This window comes from Rhamphochromis longiceps, linkage group LG3 (genome assembly GCF_057381845.1).
Source record: "Rhamphochromis longiceps isolate RC_006_pf linkage group LG3, R_longiceps_female_GT1.1, whole genome shotgun sequence".
NCBI classification, from domain to species: Eukaryota; Metazoa; Chordata; class Actinopteri; order Cichliformes; family Cichlidae; genus Rhamphochromis; species Rhamphochromis longiceps.
Window position 1 is genome coordinate 5,097,904 of NC_140559.1, and position 16,790 is coordinate 5,114,693.

At 43.0% G+C, this 16,790-nt stretch overlaps 2 protein-coding genes across 2 annotated transcripts in view; one reads left to right on the top strand and one right to left on the bottom strand.

Moving 5' to 3' along the window:
- Positions 1-16,790, top strand: part of LOC146672608 (uncharacterized) — a 322,020-nt gene that overhangs the window by 129,432 nt on the left and 175,798 nt on the right. The window lies entirely within an intron of this gene.
- On the bottom strand, positions 3,598-6,096 carry LOC146672614 (uncharacterized). The gene is made up of 4 exons (XM_085401330.1): positions 5,434-6,096; positions 5,241-5,348; positions 4,990-5,163; positions 3,598-4,385 (listed from the first exon to the last, which is right to left on the bottom strand). The coding sequence occupies exons 2-4, from the start codon at positions 5,289-5,291 to the stop codon at positions 3,753-3,755; spliced, it is 858 nt and encodes a 285-aa protein (XP_085257456.1). The 5' UTR covers positions 5,292-5,348; positions 5,434-6,096; the 3' UTR covers positions 3,598-3,752.

Sequence of the window (16,790 nt, forward strand, 5' to 3'; positions counted from 1 at the left end):
GTCCGTTTTTTACTCGTTTGTTTTTTCATTAATAACTTTACATTATCACAGAGAACAAGAAGGCGCTTTGTTTGTCACATTCACCTTATGTCTGTGAAGGTTCTCAGTCATCCAGGTCATCGTAGTCAAAGGAGCTTGCAAAGAAAAGCGTCTGGACTTCTTTAAGTTACTTGAAGACGTTTCACCTCTCATCCGAGAAGCTTCTTCAGTTCTAAGGTCAAATGGTGGAGAGTCCCAGATATAAACCTAGTGGGAGTGACCCCCCACAGAGGGACAAAAGGACCCCCTGATGATCCTCTAATCACCTGAGCCAAGGTGTGAAACTGGGTGTGGGCCCCAATCAGCCAGAGTTTCGGGTGTGTTCATTGTGAAACCTGGCCCCACCTTATCATGCGAATTCCTGAGGTCAGATGGCCCAGGATGTGAGTGGGCGTTAAGGCGTCTGGGAAGGATCTCAAAACTGGATTATTGATGGCAGAGAGTTGGTGTCGTAAACCACCGCCTCTGTTCAAAGATGGTCGCTCACAGTGGACATAGATGCTTCTTTCACTCCTCTTTCAAACCATCTGTCCTCTCTGTCCAAAATGTGAACATTAGCATCCTCAAAGAGTGTCCTTTATCCTTAAGATGCAGATGGACTGCTGAGTCTTGTCCTGTGGAGGTGGCTCTTCTATGTTGTGCCATGCGCTTGTGAAGTGGCAGCCACTTGGCAGCCACAGTGATAAATGGCTGAGATGGCTGCAGCTGTACGTGTGAGGTACCTACATATTTCAAGATGAATTTGCAGAGATGTCATGTTTGGTGCTTACAGACATCACACTGCATTTTGTGATTTCGTAGCTATTGTGATATTTCGGAGCTTCCCATGATCACCGTGACAGTCATTCATTTTAACATAACCTTTCTATTCCTTTCAGGGATCCTCATTTTTTTGGTGAGGAAGATCAGCAGCTGTGTCGACAGGCAACAGGTAACGGCATGCTTTTCTGTTAGTACTGTAGACCTTGGTCTGGTGCTCTTTTTTAGTTTAACACAGTATTTTCATTTGCCGAAGTGTAAAAAGCTTGTTCCAGGAGAAACAAACTTTAGTGAGTTCTGCAAAATGATTCCCACCATTGCACACTCTGTCAGCCTCCAGTGTGCCCTTTTTTTGTCCTTTAACTGAAGAAAGTCGGTAGTCAGAACATATGAGATAAGTGAGATCCTCATTTTGCCTGCTTATTTCAAGATACAACATTTTCACAAACTGCTGTAGGATAACCTTGCTATTTGTCTTTTCCAACACTTCTACATTCATCCATATTTCCTTGTCTGCTTCTTTCCAGGTGAAAAGTACCTGAAATGGGTGAAAGATTTTGTTTCCAAAAACAAAAGCATGTGCGTTCACCTGAAGAAGCCAAGTGGTGCTGACCTGTGGATAGAAGAGCTTGAGAACACCAAATACAACGGGGATGATGATGAAGTTAACGCCTGGGGAAAATTCTACCTTCCCGAGATTGTAAAAATGCAGGTTATTGGTGTGGTAAAGGGCACCTCATGTCCATGTGACGAGCTTGTGCTGATGACGCGTGAGGACAAAAAGCTGTACGGCTATGACGGAGAGGAGCTGCATCTGGTGGCTTCCAGTTTCCTGGAACTATGTGACAAAACGATAGAGTATCCAGCATCCAAGCGCTACTACAATGGAGAGGCCTTCAAAGATATGGTGAGAAGTTAGACTGCTAAGAATAAGACTGGGGATGCCTAGTGTTAGAGATCAATCACCTGAGCTTTTCTTTGTATTGTTGTGTGTTCTGTTTAGACTGAGGAGGACTGGAAAAAAGTTAAGATGAGTGATGTGGGGAGGAAACTGCAGGAAGAACATAAAAAGCTGGTAAATGAAACCCAGTCAGCGTTCGTAAGCCTAATATCATAGGTGGGTATTGGAGCTGAGTATCATCACTGATTTCTAGAACCTGTTCAATTCCAATTCACAAGGTCCCAATTAGATTCCATTTAATTCTTACTCAGAGAGTCAGAAACATTATAATTCTGATCATTTATCAGTACTGACACTTGTGAAACTTCATCAGAGGTGTGAGCATCACAGCAGATGCTTTTGTGTCAAAGTAACTGAGGATAAAACACAAAACCATGAAGCAGATTTTCCTGGCCTAGCTTTTTACAGTAGATAACCTTAAAAATATTATTCTGCAGTAGAACAAAAGCAGACGAGAACCACGACTCAACAAATGTACATTGGCTGATGCTGCTGAAGTGATTCAGAGGTTTTAATAAGAGGTTTTAATAGAGACACAGCAGAGCATTTTGCAGTTTCACTTAATTTGAAAAAAATAAATAAAATTTGGTATTGAACAGCAGAAATGAGGCTGTCTTGTCGGAAGTCATTAAAAAAAAATGGCTGTAAACAACGGTAGACTGCTTCATAACAAGCAAGCGAATAATGCCAGAAACAGAGATTTGAGATGGGAAACGGTGTCCTTAAAGTACACTGAGAGAGGCAGAGAGCTGTGCTGTGTTGTTTTTCTGTGTGCGTTTTAATGGTGGTGGAAGCAAACCAGCAAAAGTAAGAGGGAATTCATGACAATGTTTATGTCAAGCGAAATGTGTCTTCTTTTGCTGCTGGTTTGGTTAGAGAGAGACAAAACGTGCAGCTTCAGGATCTGAGCAGCTTTCAGCACCAACGGCATCACAGCTCAGACTTGGATTCAGGATTAAGCCCTTTATGTTTGACTGTAGTGATTGTAGCTCTGTCCTTGTTATTAATCGCTTCAGTCAAACACAGCTATTGTTTGCTGGGATGTGTATATCCTTGACAGTTTGTATCTCAGAGTTATCAAAGACACTGTGGATAATCATCAAGAGATTGTTGTCCTCTTAATAATGACCTATTTGATTGTTTGTTTTTTCTTCTTCTTACAGATTCTGGTATTTGGCCAAAAGAGAGCTTCACAATTCTTGGCTTCACCTGTGGTAGAAAAATGACTAAAGTTATGCAACACTCTCTAAAATTAAAGCTATGCAACGCTTTAACATGAATGGCGAAGGAGTGCATCTCTTTCACTGTCTCTTCCTGTCCTCTTCTCAGTCTTTGTTGTGGCACCTCTGCTATGTGTTATAGAAAGCACTTGGAATCATGTTCAATACAAAAACACCAAACTCGTGGGATTGCCCTAGCAAGCAGTTGGTAAAAACTAATTAAAACTGATATATATCAGCTTCACTTTCTAGCTGCAAAAGCACGTTTCCGCAAAAGCATGCAGTTTCCTGTCAGCACTTTTTGGCACAGAGTGTACTCAGAGTTAGGCCTTTCTTATATAAAGCAATATAATCAGCATATAAACATTTAAGATGATAAATTTAAAGCTCAACAGTAACTGCTATAAATATTATAACTACACATGTAGTGCTTTTGCTTCAGTAAATTATAGTTGGGATCATAATAAGAAAACATGTGTTCTTGTTGTTTTTATTTTCTGTGTACCCTGGGTACAGACCAGTATAAACATGGGATTCTTCCCAATAAATGCTGTCTGATAATGCTTCATATTGCATTAAACACTAGATATGTAAGCAAACAAACAAAAACCCATAGAAGCCAGTTTTAATTATTAAATGTGACAATTACATGGAGATGGAAAGTAAACATGCTTATACACGTCTCTGTGATTACAGAAAATCCACACAGATGCTGTCAGAGCAGAGAATCTTTGATTTATCAGAATGATGAATGCAAATGATTTCATGAAATCTCACTCTTGTTCTGGGTTGTAAAATTCACCTGTCCAGTTAAACCGAATCCTTTGCAACACAGTTCTAAGAACCCTACCAACCTCATCCTCAGCTCTCTGCCTGTTGTCCTTTTCAGCTGAGTATTCATCCACATGTGTTTCAACTTCTCTCTCATTTTCAAGCAAATTGCTCAGGCTCTCAGCTTCAGCACAGTTACCATATGGCCACTCTCTGAGGTCTTCTGTGTTCAAGCCAAACAAATTCTTACATGATCTGCAAGGCTTCATTCTGGCACCATCACGGAGACAAAAAGCCTCACACCTGATATTTCCAGGTACTTCAATTGTTCCATCAAAGTAATCTTTCTGGACTGTGTTTGGATAATAGGTCATCACCGCACCAGATACATATTTATGCCATTTGCTAAGACAGGAGGCAGCAATCATAATTTTCCCAGCGTTAGGACCTTTGGTGGACATGGAGACTCCGCAGTACCTTTCTGATTTGTTGGTTTGGGATTTTTGAGAAATGCAGATGGTGGACGAGACGAAAGCTGTTTTTTTATTATTCTCTTCTAAGTCCAAGTCTGTGAGGAGATCTTCCAGACTCTGCTTTATTTGCTCTTCATTCTCTGAGTTATTTTGCAGGACGATCTGAAAACAGTTACAGATCTGGTCAAAGTGTTGCACCTGATTATATAGTTGTTTTTCATAGAAAGTTGATCAACATGTTTGTTTCGCTGCTTGACTTATTTAACTATGCAGGACCATTGGATGCTTTTGGTTTAGACATTTTAAGATAGGGGGTGAAACAAGTCACAAAAATCTATTTAATTTTAAATCAATAAGCAAAAATCCATCTTTGTTCTCACTAATTTATAATTAAATTTGCTAATTGACCTTTTTTTTTTCTATTTTGCTATGCCGGGCTGTCAAAACACGCTGAATTTAGAGTCTTTGAGCTTAACAGATCCAGCAGCTACACAGTGACAGCATCATATACGCCTTGAAGACTGTAAGCATCTCCAATAATGAGTCTGTTAGACATTATTTAGAACTAACAAATTCTGAAGCAAGTCTCCAGCTCTCCTGCAGTCTCTGTGTTTGGTGGAGAAGTATAGCTAGAAGCATATGTTGAAGTATAAGGTACAGTATGGATTTTCTTTGGATTTCTCAGTAAAAAAGCACTTTGCATTATACTTTCCTAAAAACTGGAAGTTTGTCAGATTGACTGACAATGTGAGAAGAGTTATCTTACCATGTCGAGCACACAGGAGAAGGGACTTCGCCTGGGAAGCTGAGTCGAATACAACTTTAAAGGCCTGGGATATCTTCTCATTAAAGAACCCAAAACAAAAGGATTAGGGAAGATTTCTTCTGGAGAAAAGGGGATGTTGTTGATTTTGCCCAGAAACGACATGCTGTGAAGGATCTGTTGAGTGAAAACATATTTGCTTATTGTTAGTAGTGATAAACAGGACTGTCTTAAAAGTGTCAAAGGTAACACACCTCATCCACCAAGTGTTGACTTCCCGGAGTCATGTAAGAGCCCCGAAGCATCCTCTTGGTAATCTTGTAGGCATTAGTTTTGAACCTCCTTTGAGAAATTGTTGTCTTCTAAAATGATAATGATCGAGCAGTTAGGGATTTAAAGACACAGGAGATCTGATAACTTTGGCTACAGCAGAGTCTGCAGACATACCTATTTTGCTCTTGGTCGGCCTATTTTAAACATGAGAGAAAACATAGTTAGTGAAATGTTGATAACATACAATGACTATCATTGGTGGCTGAAAAGATGCCAGGTAACAAGTGAAAAGCTGCTACTTACCATCGCCACAGTCTAAGAATGAAACAGGAAACACTGAGCGAGTTGCCTCCATCTTAAAGCTGTTGATCATGTGATTTAAAGGAAAGCCACACCCAGCTCTTTCCTGGAATTTTACTCGACTGTAGAAAACTGCTCCATTTGCCCCGCCCACCCATGATCTTTAATATCTACCAAAAACAACCTTTTGGTTGTCAGTAACCAGCCGATCGTTTGCGCGATTAAAAAATGACTTTTTGCGGCGGCGTTCCCACCGCGAGCAGAACTCCGGCTCAAAAACCGCTGTTTTTGAACACTTTTATTTACTTAAGCACTTTAATGGGCTTACTTTGAAACAAAGTGCGATTGAATGATTATTGTTATGTGTTGCCTTGAATTCGGCTATGCTGTCTGTTAGACAGCTGTTTTCCTTTATTGTTGTTTTTGTATTGTTTGTAGCGAACGCTACTGGAATGTATAGATTAAGCTACGTAGCCAAGATAATTAATAATTTAACTGTTGTACATTGGTTGATGATGATTTGCATTGTTACATAGGCTTGCAGAAAAATATTTGTTTACCGGTAAACTGAATCGAACTTGATGTGCTAATGGACGTTTTTCTGACCTACAGGTCAGGTTTTGTTCCCTCCCTTTGAATTAATCTTCTTCATATTGAAGTGGCGAGCCGGTAGGACCATTCTTTGTTTCCCCTCTTTCCCCCACTTAGCCGTCTTTGGATTACGGACATATTTCCCCATTTGTATGAAGCTGGACTCTAAGGAGGAATACCTTAAAAGTGAACTTTAAAAAGAAGAGGACCAAAAAGGACTTTTGCACAGAAAGATCACAGCATTGATTTATTATTTAATTGTGGGCATTTATGTTGTGTGTTGTGTTAATTATTTTGTTCCATTTCCCCTTTCCTCCATTTATTCAATATATTTTTGGTACAAGATATTGCAGTCTTTGGTCTCATCATTCACACCATCTCGGCTCCATAAAGAACTATTTCTTCTGCGCGTCAGTCAGTAAACTCATCCATTGAAATAAACTAGTCCTTAAATAACTTTGAGTTACACAGTGGCAAATGTAATAGAGAAAGACACAGGGCCACCTGAAATCTGTCGTCCTATCTGATTCAAAACCAACATGTAGGAGAATCTGGAATCTTTGATTTTGAGTTAAAAATAAAATATGGGTAAAATGCAGAAATGTTTTTACTAACATGTACTAACAGAGACTTGGAGGAGAGAGACCTAATGTTTAATAATCCACATTTCACTGCTTTACTCTTTGGTTCAGATGTGGATAATGTATTGTTCTTTCTTTGTGATTGTTTATGTTTAAGTTGTTTGTTGCTGGTTTTTAGTTTTTTTGTCTGTTTGGAAGCTGACACAGTCTCTATGGAGATGGGTTTTTGGGGGGGTAGCAGGAGGAGAGAAGCTGCAGAGAGGCGTGTAAGACTGCAACTCTGCTTCCTGGTCCCAACTCTGGATAGTCATATTTTGGGGGGTTTAATAAACTACTACTCCATGATGTAAAGCTGAAGTATTACACAGCTTTATGAACCTCCTGTTATCCTGGTAGACGAGTACAGCAATAAATCTTTTACTTGAACATCTTCTGGCTCCAATAAGCTTTGAAATGTGACCATGAAGCTAGAGACACACTGACTGAAACCCACAGCTGTGACTGGATCACATCCACACACAGTGTAGCTGCTGTCTCTGTGTGAGGTCTGTGTATATATGTATATACACTGAACAAAAATATAAACGCAACACCTTTGTTTTTGCTCCCATTCCCCATGGGATGGACGTAGAGATCTAAAATTCATTCCAGATACACAATATAACCATCCCTCCCAAACAGTGGTCACAAATCAGTCCAAATGTGTGGTAGTGGGCACATCTGCCATATTGAGATAATCCATCCCACCTCACAGGTGTGCCACATCAGGATGCTGGTCTGACATCATGAGTAATGCACAGGTGTACCTCAGACTGCCCACAACAAAAGGCCACCCTGGAATGTGCAGTTTTTTGCGCTATTGGGGGTCTGGGGACCCAGAACCGGTCAGTATCTGGTGTGACCACCATTTACCTCATGCAGTGCAACACATCGTCGCATGGAGTCTATCAGATTGTCAATTGTGGCCTGTGGAATGTTGGTCCACTCCACTTCAATGGCTGTGCGAGGTTGTTGGATATTCGTGGGAACTGGTACACGCTGTCGTATACGCCGGTCAAGCACATCCCGAACATGCTCAATGGGTGACATGTCCGGTGAGTATGCTGGCCATGCAAGAACTGGGACATTCTCAGCTGCCATCTGCCCTGAACAATGTGAACCATGATTCATCCGTGAAGCGCACACCTCTCCAACGTGCCAGACGCCATCGAATGTGAGCATTTGCCCACACAAGTCTGTTACGGCGACGAGCTGGAGTCAGGTCAAGACCCCGATGAGGACGACGGGCATGCAGTTGAGCGTCCCTGAGACGGTTTCTGACAGTTTGTGCAGAAATTGTTTGGTTGTGCAAACCAATTGTTCCAGCAGCTGTCTGGGTGGCTGGTCTCAGACGATCTTGGAGGTGAACCTGCTGGATGTGGAGGTCCTGGGCTGGTGTGGTTACACGAGGTCTGCGGTTGTGAGGCCGGTTGGATGTGCTGCCATATTCTCTGAAACGCCTGTGGAGACGGCTTATGGTTGAGAAATGAACATTCAATGCACGGGCGACAGATCTGGTTGACATTCCTGCTGTCAGCATGCCAATTGCACGCTCCCTCATTGCTTGTGGCATCTGTGGCATTTTGCTGTGAGACAAAACTGCACATTCCAGGGTGGCCTTTTGTTGTGGGCAGTCTGAGGTACACCTGTGCACTACTCATGATGTCAGATCAGCATCCTGATGTGGCACACCTGTGAGGTGGGATGGATTATCTCAATATAGCAGATGTGCCCACTACCACACATTTGGACTGATTTGTGACCACTGTTTGGGAGGGATGGTTATATTGTGTATCTGGAATGAATTTTAGGTCTCTACGTCCATCCCATGGGGAATGGGAGCAGTAACAAAGGTGTTGCGTTTATATTTTTGTTCAGTGTATTTATGCTTATATTCATATTCTCTTATTCCCCTTTATTTGATATCCTAATTCTGTGCTGTGTAAAAATTTGTCGGTGTTCTGCTACTACAAACTGGATTCCCTGGAGGATAAACATGAGGGATTCATAAAGTTCTATCTCTCTGTTAAAATCCCCCAAAATAAATGAAATGTGAATTTCAGGCAGACATGTTTTTAAAAGAGTCACTTTAGAATAGAATAGAATAGAATAGAATTCAACTTTATTGTCATTGCACATGCACAGGTACAGGGCAACGAAATGCAGTTTGCATCCATCCAGAAGTGCTTTAGTGATATAGATATATTACAATATATATTAGCAATAGTATAGATATGTAAGTATATTACAGAAATGGGTCTATTATGGTATGTTATAATGTACACGGTATGAAGTATGTTGTGAATATTCTATAACTAAGTATGTACAGGCTGTAGTGAGTACAAGCTATGTACAGGCTATGAACAGGATATAAATATGAAAAACTATACAGAATATGAAATAAATAACTTTACAGAAATTTGAGATATACAGCTATACAGAAATGGGAACTATGCAAGTTGTAAACAGTTGTAGGATTAAAGATTATTGAATGTACAGAATGATTATTTACACAGAGCTATACAGTAGTGCAGTTAAGATAAGTGAGGGTGTAGATAGTTTCTACAGAGGCTATATGAAGTGCTAGTGGTTGTGAGTGGTGGTTCAGTCCATGTTATTATTGTGTGTTTGAGGGTACAGTTGTCCATTGTGGGGGTGTGTATGTTCAGTGCATGAGTTTAACGTGGGTCAGATGTCAGGAGGCAGAGTTCAGGAGTCTGACAGCTGTGGGGAAGAAGCTGTTCCGGTACCTGGTGGTCTTAGTCCGGAGGCTCCTGTGGCGCCTCCCAGAGGGCAGGAGGGTGAAGACTCCATGTGATGGGTGACTGGGGTCTTTGATGATTTTCCCAGCCCTTTTCAGACACCGCTTCCTGTAGATGTCTTTTATGGCAGGAAGTGGTGCTCCGGCGATGCGCTGGGCAGTTTTCACGACCCTCTGCAACGCCTTCCGGTCCGAGGCAGAGCAGTTCCCGTACCAGACTGTTATACAGTTGGTCAGGATGCTCTCGATGGTGCAGCGATAGAAGTTCACCAGGATGTCTGAGGACAGGTGGTTCTTCCTCAGGGTCCTCAAGAAGAAGAGGCGCTGGTGAGCCTTCTTGACCAGCTTGGAGCAGTTGGTCGTCCAGGTGAGATCCTCGGAGATGTGGACTCCCAGGAACTTGAAGCTGCTCACACGCTCCACAGCCGTCCCCTTAATGTGGATGGGTGGATGTGGGTCAGCATTCCTCCTGTAGTCCACGATGAGCTCCTTGGTCTTCTCGGTGTTAAGCAGCAGGTTGTTTGTGTCGCACCACTCAGCCAGACGATCCACCTCCTCCCTGTAGGCGGCCTCATCGTTGTCACTGATGAGGCCAATCACCGTGGTGTCATCTGCAAACTTAATGATGGTGTTGGAACCATCAGCAGGTCTGCAGTCGTGGGTGAAGAGGGAGTAGAGGAAAGGGCTCATCACACAGCCTTGTGGTACACCGGTGTTCATTGTGATGGTAGATGAGCAGTGGTTATCCAGCCGGACATGTTGGGGGCGGTTGGTCAGGAAGTCCAGTAACCATTTGCATATGAGGGAGCTGATGCCCAGGTCTGTCAGTTTCCTGATGAGTTGTGAGGGGTGGATTGTATTGAATGCTGAACTGAAGTCTATAAACAGCATTCTGGCGTAGGTGTTGTTGTTGTCCAGGTGTGAGAGGACAGAGTGCAGTGCGATGGAGACTGCATCCTCTGTGCCCCTGTTATGGCGGTATGCGAATTGGTGGGGGTCCAGGGTGGGGGGGAGACAGGATTTGAAGTGTGCTAGGACCAGCTGCTCTAAGCACTTAGTGATGATGGGGGTGAGTGCTACTGGGCGGTAGTCATTGAGGCAAGATGGGTTGGAGTTTTTGGGTATCGGGACGATGGAGGTGGATTTGAAGCAGGCCGGTACCACAGCGTGGGCCAAGGACAGATTGAATATGTCTGTGAGCACTCCTGCAAGCTCCCCAGAACACGCTCTGAGAACACGCCCGGGGATGCCATCTGGACCTGCAGCCTTGTGGACATTGATCCTGCTCAGCACCGCTCCTACATCGGTGGGGGAGAGAGTCAGAGGTTGGTGGTCTGGCGTCATGTCTGCTTTGGTTGTGGTTGTGGGGTTCCCTCGCTCAAAACGAGCATAAAAGTTGTTGAGCTCATTGAGGAAGGAGACATCAGAGGATGCGGGGGAGGGTTTGGTGGTCCTGTAGTCTGTAATGGTCTGGAGTCCTTGCCACATGCGTCGGGGGTTGGAGTTGGAGAAGTGTTCTTCTACCTTCTTTTTGTAATGGTGTTTGGCTTTTTTGATGCCCTTCTTTAGATTAGCCCTGGCTGTGCTGTAGGCGTGTGTATCTCCTGACCTAAAGGCGGTGTTGCGGGCCTTCAGGAGGAGACGAACATCCCGGTTCATCCAAGGCTTCTGGTTGGGGTACATGGTGATCCGTTTCTGGGTGGTAACACTGTCTGTGGTTTCGGAGATGTAATCCAGTACAGATGAGGCGTACTGGTCCAGGTCTGTGTGGGTGAACATATTCCAGTCTGTGTTTTTAAATCTGTCCTGGAGCACTGCCTCTGTCCCCTCTGGCCACACTTTAATTGTCCTCACAGCAGGTTTCACACGTTGGATGAGTGGTGAATACCTAGGTGTGAGGAACAGGGAGAGATGGTCCGATTGTCCAATGTGGGGGAGGGGTGTGGCTTTGTAGGCTCCAGCCAGGTTGGAATACACATGGTCTAAAGTCTTGTCTCCTCTGGTGTGGCAGGAGACATGTTGGTGGAATCTGGGGAGGACTGTCTTTAAGTTGGTGTGGTTGAAGTCGCCAGCAACAATAAAAGCAGCCTCGGGGTGTTTATTCTGGTGTTTGTTGATGGCTGCAGAAAGTTCTTTCATGGCTAACCTAGCATTAGCGTCGGGGGGGATATACACGGCAGTGAGTATGATTGAAGTGAGTTCTCTGGGGAGATAATAAGGTCTGCATTTGACCATTAAAAACTCCGCATTAGGTGAGCAGTGACTCTCAGTAGTAGTGGAGTTCATGCACCAAGCATTGTTAATATAAATGCACAAACCTCCACCTCTGGTCTTGCCGGAGTCATCTGCTAGCCTGTCGGCTCGGTGTGTGTGGCGTCCTGCTAACTTGATAGCATTGTCCGGGCAGCTGTTGTTCAACCATGTTTCGGTGAAAAACATGACATTTGAGTCCATAATCCGTCTGTTGTTAGTGATGGAGAGCCGTATCTCATCCATTTTGTTTGCCAGAGAACGGACATTGGCAAGGAAAATACTGGGTAAAGGCAGCCGGTGTGGTGTTAGCTTTAGCTTAGCCCGTAGCCCTCCGTGCCTACCTCGCCTTTGTTTACGATCTCGGCGCCGTCTGCGTGCACTTCCGCCCGGCCGGGGAGAGTGGGCAGCCTCCGGTGTTCTGGAGATCTCTGGGATGAGTCGGAGATCAGAGATAAAACTGTTGGAGTTGTGAGTCCAGATGTCCAGAAGCTCTTGTCTGCTGTAGGTCAGCAACGCACAGCAATTCTGGACGAATAATCCGGTTAAAAGTTGCATTTAACCTGTGCGATTTTTTTATTATAAAAAGAAAAGGTTTTCCACATATGCAAAAAGTGCCCTTTTTTCCCCCTGGAGCACTTGCCCCCCAAAATGTCTGTGCACGCCACTGGCAGTACTATTAAAATAAGTACACAATGCACTACTGATGAGCAAACCATGTGGCCAAACACTTTAAGAGACAGACTGGGATCATACCATTATGTGAAAGAGGACGGAAATGTCCCATAGACAGCAAGGGTAGTGGTAGAGACCAGTACACAGAGAAATGGGAGCTGTACTGAAATGCAAGCGTGTCAGGAAAGAGTGAAAAGGCAAAATGAGCAGCATCTGGCTGCATTTCAGTGATATTGGAGACCACAAAGCTGAGTGCAACATTTATACAGGAGATATACAGAAGACGCTGAGAGTAGAACTGATAAAATTAGGAGATGGCTAAAGTGAGACCCATTTTTATTTCCACCCATTTTCCACTGTGGAGGACAAAAGGTTTCAAACTGGTCCAGGTCTTAAACCTCACGTGTTCTTCCTAATAGCAGTAAATGGATAGAAATAAGGCTTTTATGAAAACACTGAATAAAACTTGCTGCCTTTAAAAAGACTAAATGTACAGTTCAGTATTGAATACTACATAAAATAAACTATATATAAAGTGTGTCTGAATGGCAGAGATGCAGAAATATGTGCATGTAGCACAGAGCCACAGCTCAGTGTCTGAATGAGTCTCACAGACCTGAATGTGCTGTTGAAGCCATTTATAATTATAACGTAATTCTTTACTCGTTTGATCTGCTCCTTACCACAAGCCACCAGACGTAGAAGGTTTTGGACTTTTAACTATATTTTCTGAAGTTTTACAACTTTTCTTACTGTTAAAAACCTTGTTATGGCCATTCATGCTGTACAAAGTAATTAGACACTTGTGGTATCTACAGAAATGTCAGAATCTCAGCTAAAAGTTCACAAAACCATCTCAACAACCACCAAACAGCTAAAACAGCAGGTGAGCAGATCACACAAAAAAGATGTAAACACAAATCCCCCTGATCATCTGTTTTTTAAACATGAAGCTTAGTTTTGGACGTTCATTTACCGCTGGTTCAGTGAATTTTGGTTGGACAGTGATGAAACCTGCAGCCTCAGAATCTGTGAGAAGTCTGCTTTCAGCACGCAACAGTATTGTTGTGTTGTGTGCTGTGGATCCACCTCTGCAAACTCATCACTGTTTCACCATCATGTTTCTACTTAGACAATAACAAAGGAAGAAGTTCCCAGGAACTACTTCCTGTCTTGTTAACATAAGAGTATGTTGCCCTTCAAAACACCTCCACTTCTCCTCTTATTAGAGGACTGCCTTATTATTAATCTGCTAATTCTGTCAGTTGATGAAAGAAAAATGCTTGATCTCACCTGAGAGTTTCCAGTGTACAGCGTGGACTCTTCAGTCCTTCAGACAGAAGCTTCACGCCTGAATCCTTCAGGTTACTGTTACTCAGGTCCAGCTGTCTCAGATTAGAGGTCTGAGAGCTGAGACCTGAGGCCAGAGCTTCACAGCTTCTCTCTGACAGGTCACAGTGACTCAGTCTGAAAAATAACAGATAAACAATTACAAAAATAAAACACTTATGTTGAAGTGTAGTGAGATACTATTATATTTAGCAATATTTAATCTTGTTTTGTCAGGAAACTGAGCACTGATCCAGAGCAACATGTGGAGAGAATCAGAGGAGAAGAAGTGAAGAGAGAACAGCAGTAAAACAACACTGAATTGTTCAGTGTGCTTTTGATATCAACAGAATGTGTCAAATTTCTTTGTTTTGTATTTGTTTTAGTAGAATTGATGGTTATCACTTAGATAACAACCACAGGCCAGGTCTAAATTGCACTTTGGTGACAGTTTGGACATGGACAATTTGTGCTCCATTGTATTCAGTATTGAACAAACTGAGTACCGATGACCACTTAATATTTTTGATATTTTATTTGAGTTGTTCCACCTGATCTGTGTTAACTAGAATAAACATTTAAAAGCTAAAGCTATGATCACATATGTACTTACCAGAGATGGGCAGTAACGCGTTACTGTAATCTGATTACTTTTTTCAAGTAACAAGTAAAGTAAGGGATTACTATTGCAAAATCGGTAATTAGATTACCGTTACTTTCCCGTAGGAACGCTGCATTACTGCGTTATTAAAACTGTGATTTTTTGCGAGAATGTCTCACGACAGTGACGAGTGCGCCGTCAGTGACAACAGCTGTGTGCAGATCAACAATGGATCACATATCGATTGTGGGAGACAGTATGAGCGTGCAGCGTTTAAAGCGTGGAAGTACTGACCTTACTTTGAGTTTGATTCCATAAAAAGTGACAAAAACATTAGCGTCCGCTGTGCGTGGGAAGAAAACTTTTTACAAGGAAAAAAAAAACCCTAAACTTCCAAGCAAGCTCAGAGTGCCCAACGACGTAATGGGAAATTCACAGAGAAACTCGCGGATTCTTCAACTGACCGCGGCACACCTGCACCAGGGTAAACCTCCGCCTACCCCACTCCTGCTTTACAGGTGAAAATAGAGCAACAGGACCGCTGAGTCTTTGACTTTATTTATTTTCTGCTGTGTTTTACTTGCATTTATTTGAAAGAGTGAGTGTAAACACAAAAATATTTTATTTTATGTGCTGGAATGTGCAGAAAATAGGTTTAAATGTTAAACTAATTTATTCAAGTCAGAGAATATTGCATATAATTAAATTTTTGCTTGATGCATAAAGTTAAAAGATTAAAACTGATAAAACAAGTAAAAAAAAGAGACTTTTCCATTTGATTACATTTTGTATGATGGATTATGTAGAAAAAGTAGAATTGGGCTGAAAGATCTATCGCTTTATCACCTCTTCAGGTTGTAAATCGTGTTTTTAAAAAGTAACTAAGTAACTAAGTAATTAATTACTTTTGAAAATAAGTAAAGTAACGGGATTACTTTTTTGGGGAAGTAATCAGTAATAAGATAAAGATAAGATAAGATAACCTTTATTAGTCCCACACATGGGAAATTTGTTTTGTCACAGCAGGAAGTGGACAGTGCAAAAGTTATGATGCAAAAATTAGAATACGATAAGAATAAATACAGTACACAACTGTACAGAATAGAATAAAATAAAATAATATACTATATACAGTAGAATAAAATAGAATAAAAATATACAATAAGATAAAAATAGAATACAAATGCTATATACACTGAGTAAAAATACAACGATGCCAGAAAAGATTATTGCACTTAGTATTATTGCATATGTATGGATGTGTGTGTTTGTTCAGTTAAAGTCTTTGTTGTGGAGTCTGACAGCAGTGGGGAGGAAAGACCTGCGAAATCTCTCCGTCCCACACCGTGGGTGCCGCAGTCTCCCACTGAAGGAGCTGCTCAGTGCTGTCACAGTCTGCTGCATGGGGTGGGAGATGTTGTCCAACAGGGATGACAGCTTAGCCGCCGTTCTCCTGTCACTCACCACCTCCACTGGGTCCAGAGGGCATCCTAGGACAGAGCTGGTCCTTCGGATCACCCTGTTCAGTCTCTTCCTGTCCCCAGCAGAGATGCTGCCGCCCCAGCAGACCACACCATAAAAGATAGCAGAAGCCACCACAGAGTCATAGAAGGTCTTCAGGAGTGGGCCCTCCACTCCAAATGACCTGAGTCTCCGCAGCAGGTACAGCCTGCTCTGCCCTTTCCTGTAGAGGGCGTCTGAGTTATGAGTCCAGTCCAGTCTATTGTTCAGATGAACACCAAGGTACCTGTAGCTGTCCACAGCCTCAATGTCCATACCTTGGATGTTCAGTAGTTGCAGTGGAGAATGCTTGTGCCTGCGGAAGTCTACCACCAGCTCCTTGGTTTTACTGGCATTGATCTGGAGGTAGTTCAGCTGGCACCAGTCCACAAAGTCTTGAGTCAGTCCTCTGTACTCCTTGTTGTCCCCATCAGTGATGAGGCCGACTATTGCAGAGTCATCAGAGAACTTCTGCAGGAAGCACTGGGTGGAGTTGTGGGAGAAGTCTGCAGTGTAGATGGTGAAGAGGAACGGAGCCAGAACCGTTCCCTGTGGGGCCCCCGTACTGCAGACGACCCTGTCCGACACACAGCCCTGAGTCCTCACATACTGTGGTTGGTCGGTGAGGTAGTCCAGAATCCAGGTAGTGAGGTGATGGTCCACTCCAGAGTTCTCCAGCTTGTCCTTCAGAGCCGAGGGAAGAATGGTGTTGAAGGCACTGGAGAAATCAAAGAACATGATTCTCATAGTGCTTCCAGCGGTCTCCAGGTGAGCGAGGGAACGATGTAGGAGGTGAATGACGGCATCATCCGCTCCAATGCCAGGCTGGTAGGCAAACTGAAGTGGGTCTAGTGATGAGCTTGTTAGGCGCCGAAGCTGAGCCAGGACCAACCGCTCCAGGGTC

Coding starts and splice junctions, on each gene's coding strand:
- LOC146672614 (XM_085401330.1), bottom strand. CDS start 5,291: ATGCTTCGGGGCTCTTACATGACTCCGGGAAGTCAACACTTGGTGGAT. Junction 5,164..5,240: donor GTCAACACTTGGTGGATGAG/GTGTGTTACCTT, acceptor TTCACTCAACAG/ATCCTTCACAGCATGTCGTT. Junction 4,386..4,989: donor TCTCCTGTGTGCTCGACATG/GTAAGATAACTC, acceptor AACTGTTTTCAG/ATCGTCCTGCAAAATAACTC.